Below are 9,301 nucleotides of genomic sequence, written 5' to 3'. Positions count from 1 at the left end.
CAGGAGGGCGTGGATGGTCAAGAGACTCCAGTATCTGAGAAAAGCAGTGGAGGTGTTGGGGAAGGGAATCCAGAGCTGAACAGAGAAGGGCCGAGGCGCAGAGATAAGCAGGTGAAGTGAGTGAGAAAAGGAACAGGAGAGACTGTGGTGGAGAGAGATAAGGGAATGGAGAAGAGGGCAAGGGAGAAGAAAATGCGGAGCCCTCAGGAAAAGGCACAAGGAGAGGTCTGGGCAGCGGAATAGTTGACGGGTCAGGATCTCGAGGCGAGGCGGGACCGGAGCCGGGCGGGAGATACTCAGGGTTCCTCCCAGGTCCGCCAACCCGGGGCGGGGGTGGGAGGTGAGGGGGACAAGGGCTGCAGATTGGCTAGGGAACTGCGGAGCCTGGGCTGGAGCCCTCCTGGTGGGAGGCGCCTGGATCACTTCGGCAGAAGCTGCCACCTACTTGGACGACCTGAGCAGCGGACGGCTGCAGGGAGCATCCCAGCCGAGGCGCACGCGGGGCAGCGGGGCTCCGAGCACCGAGCCGTCGGGCCGGGCGGCGACATCCAGCCATGCGGGTGGCCGGGGGCGCGCGGACAGCCGCGCTGGCGCTGCTGCTCGGGGCGCTGCACGGGGCGCCGGCGCGCGGCCAAGAGTACGACTACTATGGGTGGCAGGCTGAGCCGCTGCACGGCCGCTCCTACTCCAAGCCACCGCAGTGCCTCGACATCCCCGCCGACCTGCCACTCTGCCACACCGTGGGCTACAAGCGCATGCGGCTACCCAACCTGCTGGAGCACGAGAGCCTGGCCGAGGTGAAGCAGCAGGCCAGCAGCTGGCTGCCGCTGCTGGCCAAGCGCTGCCACTCGGACACCCAGGTCTTCCTCTGCTCGCTCTTCGCTCCCGTCTGCCTAGACCGACCCATCTACCCCTGCCGCTCGCTGTGCGAAGCCGTGCGCGCCGGCTGCGCGCCGCTCATGGAGGCCTACGGCTTCCCTTGGCCGGAGATGCTGCACTGCCACAAGTTCCCCCTGGACAACGACCTCTGCATCGCGGTGCAGTTCGGGCACCTGCCTGCCACCGCGCCTCCAGGTAGCGCCTTTGCGCCCAGAGCGCCTCGGACTGATTTTCTCCCCAAACCCTCATCTGTACTCCCGGATAGGCGTCAAGCCCCCATATACACTGCATACATCCAGCGCCCTGGCACGGTCTCCTTTTTCCTTCCCACCTTTATAAACTTGAGGCTCTGGGTATTTAGTGGTTCTCTCCCCACTCTGACCTGTACCTTGTGCAACTTACAGCATGCCCGGTTTTGCAAGCTGCGGAATCCCTGGGTTCCCTAGAGACGATCCCATAAATTCCTATTCCTTTCCTCATCTCAAGGATATTTGGGGTCGCTAGGCGGTGTCTTTGACCTGAACGGCAGACAAGCGCTACTCCTTCCCTGACCTCGGGAACTTTGAGAAGAGGGAATGTGATAGTGGGGAAGGGCTGAGGGCCCTTCATGTCTACGCCTGTAACCCTAACTTCCCCTCCTCCCAATTCCTAGGCTTTGGGGTACTAAACTTTTCTGAACTTCCTTTGCCCAGCAGCGAAACCCAGCTTCTTGAGCTCCCAAACCCTGCTTCCCACGGGCACATCATACCGTCACTGTCTGCCATTAGGCCTAATTTCTGATTGATCTTCCCTTTCGTTGGGCGGGTCCTCAAAGCTGTCCCAAGGTAGGGGGCCACACCCCCTCCTCCTTCCTCCAAGAATGCCTGTCCTCTCCCAACTGGCCTGGGTCCCTAACACCTCCCCCGCCTCCACATGCACACACACCCAATAGCTCCCAGCAGGCAATCCGTTGCCTGTTAACTGGAATAGCAAGAGCTCCCATGAGCCCCCACAGCTGGAACATTCAAATCTCCACTCCCTCCCCTGCCCCCACTCTCCCAAGGCGGCTGAGCTCCTCCTTGTATCTTCCCAGCCCCTTCTCAAAGTTAAATCTTAACTGCTTGGTCCTAGGGGGCTCCTACCTTCTCCTTGTCCCTCTCTGTGGTGTTCTGGAAGGGGAAGGTCCCTATCCTGAAGTCTGAGAGTGACAGGCAAGCAGGAATAGAACCAGCTAAGCAAGAAATCCACAGTTCCCAGAGTCTTTCAGGTTCCTTTTATAGTTTCTTTGGAGCCCAAACATGAACAGCAGGACAGGCTCAGAAATCTTGGGCTCAGAACCCTGTCTGACCCTACCTTGCTACCCATGACTCCCCATTCCCAGTAAGGCTTGTCAGCTGGAGGCAAGCACACAAGAGAACCCAAGCACACAAGAGAACCCAAAGGTCTGAGTCGGATAGGGGACAATAGGCAGGTTATAGAAAGGTGTGTGTGGCCGACAGAAGACATTAGGATGTTTCACATAAGAAGTGAGTCGTTTGGACTTTCTTCAAGAAAGCTAATGCTGGCTTGTGCTGCAGGCCAGCCTCCCACCTGCTTGACGCCCGAGTCCTAGAGCAGGAGCCACGGGCCTGAACCCTAAGCTCCGCTAACCAGGCTACCACATTGCACCTGGTTTTCTTCTGCCGAAAAGTAGAAAAGGCAGGACCCGTTTCACAGCAAGCACTAGATGGGATAAAACTTAGAGCGTGGGCTGGAGAGATGGCTCAGCGGTTAAGGGCACTGACTTCTCTTCTGAAGGTCCTGAGTTCAAATCCCAGCAACCACATGGTGGCTCACAACCATCCGTAACGAGATCTGAGGCCCTCTTCTGGAGTGTCTGAAGACAGCTACAGTGTAGTTACATATAATGAATAAATAAATCTTAAAACAAAAACTTAGACTGTAATGTACGTCGTGGTGACAGAAGGGGACCCACCTCACCGTACTATATGGCACTACATTAACTCTTGAGTTGTCACACTCAGTCATTGTCATCCTCCCCTTAGGAAATCAGAGCAGCTTCTGTGAGGAGGGGGGCTAAAGGAGGAGAGGGGCTAATGGAGGAACCTGTACTGGCCTGGCTGTTTGAGACCACACTCACTTTGCTTTCTCTCTTTAGTGACGAAGATCTGTGCCCAGTGTGAGATGGAACACAGTGCTGACGGTCTCATGGAGCAGATGTGCTCCAGCGACTTTGGTGAGTGTGGGCTCACAGGACCCTGACAGCCCAGCTCAGAACCAGCCCCACCTGATTACAGCTGCTGCAGCTGTGTTCTGTCATTTCCCACGGCTGTCGTTTGTTAGGGGGAGCAAGCTTAGCTTGCTAAGAGAAGGATGGGGCCCTACCAGGACACAGGAGTCTGCAATAGAAGTAATGTCCCCTGTCCCTGGCATCTCTGCTGAGTACCCAGTGTTCCTCCGACCAGGGTGGGTGTGTCTAGCTTTCCCCACAGCTTCATCTTGGACTCTTCTATCCTGGGACAGCAAACCAAGCCAGTTAGGACCAAGCTCACTGTGGTCCACAGAGTTCTGCATGTGACCTTTACAAAGTTGGTTCTGCTTTGTGTCCTAGCCTCCCTGTCTATAAAAATAGAGAAAGGAGCAATGACGAAATCCTCGCTTCGGAGGAATCCTTATGTTGGGAGCATCTTTGGAAAGATAATGTCGCTATAGTGTGGAGAGCAGGGGCAGAGGAGGGAAGGGGGAGAAAAGATGTTTTAGGAAAATTCCCTTCCCTGAGTGGGCAAAGTTATTTTCTGGCTTCTTGAATGGGGAGGCTAGTTGTGGAAGAAGGGTGGAGTTAGCCAGAGAGCCCTCTCCCCAGGATTCCTGTCCCTAGGTCTCTGTGGTCACACTAGGGCTCCCCACTGTCCTAAGCAAATGTGACCCTCTTCCGACCATTCTTTGCCCACCTTTCCACAGTGGTCAAGATGCGCATTAAGGAGATCAAGATAGACAATGGGGACCGAAAGTTGATTGGAGCCCAGAAGAAGAAGAAGCTGCTCAAGGCAGGCCCCTTAAAGCGCAAAGACACCAAGAAGTTGGTCCTGCACATGAAGAACGGGGCAAGCTGCCCCTGCCCGCAGTTAGACAACCTGACAGGCAGCTTCCTGGTCATGGGCCGCAAAGTGGAGGGACAGCTGCTGCTCACGGCTGTCTACCGCTGGGACAAGAAGAATAAGGAGATGAAGTTTGCAGTCAAATTCATGTTCTCCTACCCTTGTTCCCTCTACTACCCTTTTTTCTATGGGGCAGCTGAACCCCACTGAAGAGCTCTGCACCTTGCCCTAACCAGCCTGCTGTGCCTTGCCTCGCCCTCTGTCCCCGCCCACTTGGCCTCACCCTCACTCCCAGGCTGACCCATCCACTGGCAAGGATGGCTTCACACACCTCCTGCTTGCACAGGCTCCAAAGCATAAGCATGGAGCTACCTTCTTTGACTGAAGGGTTCTGGGATCCTGAGGTCTGTCCCGGGACGCCCCCTCTCCCAGGAGAAGGACTTTCTCTTCTGGGGGGAAGCCCTAGTGTCTGAGAAAACAGGCAGAGGAGAAAAATGTGAAGGACGGATACCAGGCCTCCCACGGATGCATACAGGGCCTCCCGCAGCCTGGGGAGGGGCTTTCTAGAAAGAATTGTGGGTCTCATCGCTAAGCGGGATCCGTACTTAGGGAATAGCTTTCCTCCCCCACTCCCTTTTGTGTGTCATCACAGTCCTCCAAAGAGCAAGAGCCAAGGCCTCAGTGTCCTCCAGCCACGCCCACTCATCTGGAGCCGCGCTGGACTAGAGTGCAGGCTCAGCAGCTTCTGTATTCACTGTCATAGGCTTGCTCTCTGGCTCTTGCTCAGCCTTCTCCATCTCTGTATCCCAACAATAATAAATTATTGCTACTGCTATGAGGCCACTGGTTCTAGACAACAGGTTTGGTCCTTAATTTTTTAAAGTTTTTAATTAAATAAAACAACAGCTGCTTTGGGCCAATTAATTTCTTTATCCAGTAGCTCTGAAGAGGCTGGAGGGTAGGAGGGTTCAGATGGCTTTGAGAAAGGGCCAATATCCCGAGCAGACACTTGGTCCATTCATTTCCTAGGAAAGCCTAAGAAAAACTGTCCCCCAAGAATACAAGGTGTCACCCTCACCTCCAAACCACTTAGTAAGGGACAGAGATGTCCCTGAGGAGGGACAGAAGTGCCGTGTTTCCAACCTTTCCCATAGTCAGAAGACTCCCAGCCACACACTGTCCCCATTCGGGCAGTTCCAGGTCAGAAAGGTCTAAGAAGGTCAGGTCACAGGGGACAATGTCACCTCTCCCCTGGGGTTTCCAGATACTCCTGGGCACTAATCCTGATAGGCAGGTGACAGCTGCTTTATATGGACGCCACTCTAAGCATGTTCCTGGGCTGGTGGCAGCCATGTCACCCAGGAACTAAAGACACAGCTCAGAGGGCTAGGAATGTCTGCCACTCAAAGTGCTTGCCTGGGAATTCAGGCACTTGGGCCCCACTCAAACTTGCTATAATAAAAACTGCTTTTTGTTTTTAGAATATTACTGGGGACCAAACCTAAGAATCTGCATTTTTAACACATACCCTTAGCCCATCTACAAAGCTTTTAACAAATCCCGGGCCCCACTCCCATGCAATGAAAACAGGACCTCTGCCAAGCACCAGAAGCCCAATGTTTTACCAGCTGATGGCACACATGAGGGTCTGGGAGCCATCACTAGGACAAAGAAACCTGAGAGAGAAGGCTGAGGCCCACACAGCAGCTTTGAGGTACAGGCACAGAGGTCTGGAGCCCACACAGCAGTTTTGAGGTATAGGCACAGAGGCCTGGAGAAGGCTTGAAGAAGCTGCTTCATGTGCAAAGAGAGTTCACTATGGAGATGAGGTGAGGCCCGGCCACAGATGTGAAAAGATCTGGTAGATGTTCACAGGAGCAGGCACTCTGAATCTTTTCTGGCCAGCAGAATAGTTAAGGCCTGCTGATCCTCCAAAATATAGGAGCTACCCAGCCCTAGAAGTGTACTCCCTGGAAAAATGTCACCTGGGCAAAACAAAAGTGGTGGCAAGGCCAGCAAGGGAACTGGCAACAACTAAGGGGGGGTTAACTGCCCTCCATGGAGGCCTCACGAACAGGTGGCCTGGCCACTTGACCATAAATCACCTCTGGGCAGTCAGTGGGGCTCTGCCCAGGCAGCAGAGGTCTAACTGTTGTTCCTCACTCAGAGGAGGTGGTTGCCACCCACCCTGCCCAAACTCTGCCCAGACCGCCTGGCTCCCTGAATCTGAGCCTTGTCTCCCAGCCTCCTGCTCTAACCAAATATTTACAGGCACTTCTCTGGTCCACCAGGCACAGAGATTATTTTTCCACCAAGCACGCAGGACTCCAGCCACCTCTGGCTCAAGTCCAGCGCTCACCTGGCAGGTGCTGGCAGCAGGGAGTGGAGGTGGGAGAGAACTTCTGTAGCCCACCATCTGGAAGAGCCCAAGAGGGCACTTCCCACCACCCCGAAAAGGACCTGGCCCTGTGCCCCACTTCTGTTCTCTTCCTGCCTTAGAATCTCTTCTGGAATGGAGAGGAATTCTCCCAGAGAGCAGGGAGGCTCTGCAAGGCCCTGGGCCAATCTTTCTTTAGCCAGTCCTGCTGGTCACACCAATTTCCTTCCCACTTGGCAGAAGCCCACACCTGGACTCAAGAAACCAGTGAAAGCAGGCCTCTGATCACAGGAGTGGAACTGCATCTCATGGCACATGGGACCTCTCCACACAAAAGGTCTAGAGGCAGGCAGCTATGTGTTGGGGATATCCCAGGCTTCAGATGTCTACAGTTCTTGTCATTACAAGACGGTACCTCTTCCCAATTCCAGACAGCAAGACCTAAAGCTACAACGGAGCAGCCTCCACCCCTCCTGAACAGGTAAACAGCAGGCAAGCAGGCCCACCTGGTAGACTTCCATTCCAGCTCCAGGCCGGGACTAAATCACATGACCACCCCCTACTTACAAGAGAGCCAAGGAAATCAAGATTTCACCTGAATATAGAAAGTTGTCATAGAAAACAGGAGTGACTTGGGAGCAAGGGACCTCACACTTGGGGTGGGGGTGAGAAGAGGCAGTGTAGCCCAGTTCTGGCCTCTGGTCCTATGAATTAGTAGCCAGGTGACACTGGGTATACAACAGTGCTGTCAAATGTGTGACCAGGACCTGGACATAATGCAGAGCTTAGATGGCCATTGGTGGTTATTTGTATTTTCACTAACACGACAATGCCTGCACATAGTTAGTACCCAGCAAAATGCCCAACTGATTCTTCAATCAACTGAGATACATGACTGACAAGAGTGCAGGGAAAAGCAGGGATGTCCTACCTAAAAGCTAGAAGTATGGAAACTACATTTGGGGGTTTTGCTTGCTTCAGAATTATACCCCTAGGTAGCATATAAACCCAGGTTAGGGTGGATAGCGGGCACTATTCACTTTAAATTCTAATTTAAGCTTTACAGCTGCCATTTTGAAATAAGATCTCGCAGAGTAACCCTAACTGGCCTATCACTCCACTATGTAGACCAAACTGGCTACAAACTCAGAGACTTACCTGCTTCTACCCCTAAGTGCTGTGATTAAAGGTGTGTGCCGCCATGCCCAGCCAGAGGTGGCACATTTGAGTAACAGTGACTACAGCTCAAAGAGGTTAAGGTTCTTGACTGAGTTGCACAACATACATGGTGGTGCTCAATTTGTCCTCAAACTCTTAACCACCACCCAGGACTTCTTAAGCCCACTTACAACCTTTCACCCAAGAAACATTTACTTCTAGGCATAGATACGTAAAATCTATATATGTATATACATCAAACATTTAGCCATAAACCTATTTCAAAATAATCCTTGGGCATACACACACCACTTAAGGATGAAAGCAGACCTGCACACAGATGTGTTTGTAGTCACATAGGAGTTAAACCTTGGCTGAGTGATACTGTAGGATGCACAGCACTTTCAGTTTTTAAAGATGATCAGTTCTGTGGTATGTGTTGGTAGTGCACACCTTTATCCCCAGCACTAGGGAGGCAGAAGCAGGTAAAACTCTTGAGTTCCAGGCCAACCTGGTCTACAGAGTGAGTACCAGGACAGCTGGGGCTCCACAGAGAAACCTTGTCTCAAAGAAAATTAAAAATCAAAATAAAAAAAATAAAGAAAGAATGCTGTTCTGCATATAGATACACACACACACACACACACACACACACACAGAGTACAAGATGGCAGAAATATGTTTAGAGACATTTCATAAATTGTTTGAAATTCTATCCCGATCCCTGATCCAAGTCAAAATTCACTGAAAATTTTTTTTATGAAACTGAAGTCAGCCAATTTCATTTCTTCTTTACTTTTTATTATTACTTGTGCTACAATGCACGTGTAGATGCCAGAGGAATTGGTTCTCTCCTTCAATCTTTTTGAGGCAGTCTCTGGTTTAGGCCAGGCTGCTGCATGCTCCAGGGCAATTCTCTTGTCTCCTCCCATCTCACTATAGGAATGCAGAGATCACAGATGCAGCACATCTGGCTTTTTAACACAGGTTCCAGGGAGCAAATGCAGGGGTCCAGCCTATGTGTCCAGGACTTACCTAGTGAGCCATCTCACCAGCCCACAAACAGTAATTTTTAAAAATCAAGTATTCCAACATAATGTAACACAAAGGCATACTTTTTTGATATTTACACACAAGTAGGGCAATAATAAGTCCTTATTTTCTGTAAACCACTGTGTTCCTGTAAAAGCAGGAACTAAATGGACAGTAAAAACATTGCAGTTCACAACATGCAGTGGTCTCATATCTGTGTGGTTCAACGAGTGTTCACTGGTTGTGTGGCACGACGGGAGGCAGAGGGTACAGGGTGTCTGCTGTGTGTTCAGAACCAAGACTGGACAGTGCTCCACAAACACCTCCAAGGGATTTTCAAGTTTGCTTTTGAATTGATTTTTAATTGCTCAGTGTTTGATAGCCTTTTACTGTCACCAAACTTTTCCCAATTCTCACATGCAGTTACAGGACACCACATGGAATCACAGCCTACAGCCTAAAAGTCTGAGTACTATTACTACCTTCTACAGAGGTGAGACAGGACGGGGACAGGCAGTCTCGAAGGCTGCCAGGAGCAGCTTCAGTGATGCTACAAGGGCCGGGGCAGAAGCCGAGAAGCCTGCCACTCCCACCCATTCCTCTTCACCCCTACTAGCGTCCAGCCTCAGGTCTGCACAAAGCAAGCTCACATCCCACAACTGTACAGCCATCTGTAATCCTGGCTAAAGTTCACTTCTTGGGAAATCTAATGTGGGGGGTGTTTGTTGCTGGAATGTGTGTGGCTGGAGCCCAGTGTCCCAGCCCAGACAGCCTCTGC

General features: G+C 51.9%; 1 protein-coding gene across 1 annotated transcript; it reads left to right on the top strand.

The window, feature by feature from the left end:
• The first annotated feature begins 326 nt into the window (after positions 1–326).
• On the top strand, positions 327–4,866 carry Sfrp5 (secreted frizzled related protein 5). Its single transcript, XM_031384836.1, has 3 exons — positions 327–1,074; positions 3,017–3,094; positions 3,820–4,866. Exons 1-3 carry the CDS (start codon positions 555–557, stop codon positions 4,164–4,166), a joined length of 945 nt encoding a protein of 314 aa, XP_031240696.1. The 5' UTR covers positions 327–554; the 3' UTR covers positions 4,167–4,866.
• Positions 4,867–9,301: the final 4,435 nt, after the last annotated feature.

This window comes from Mastomys coucha, unplaced genomic scaffold, assembly GCF_008632895.1.
Source record: "Mastomys coucha isolate ucsf_1 unplaced genomic scaffold, UCSF_Mcou_1 pScaffold21, whole genome shotgun sequence".
In the NCBI taxonomy this organism is placed as follows: Eukaryota; Metazoa; Chordata; class Mammalia; order Rodentia; family Muridae; genus Mastomys; species Mastomys coucha.
The sequence above is the reverse complement of the archived record's forward strand: the minus strand, read 5'-3'. Positions and strand labels throughout refer to the sequence as shown.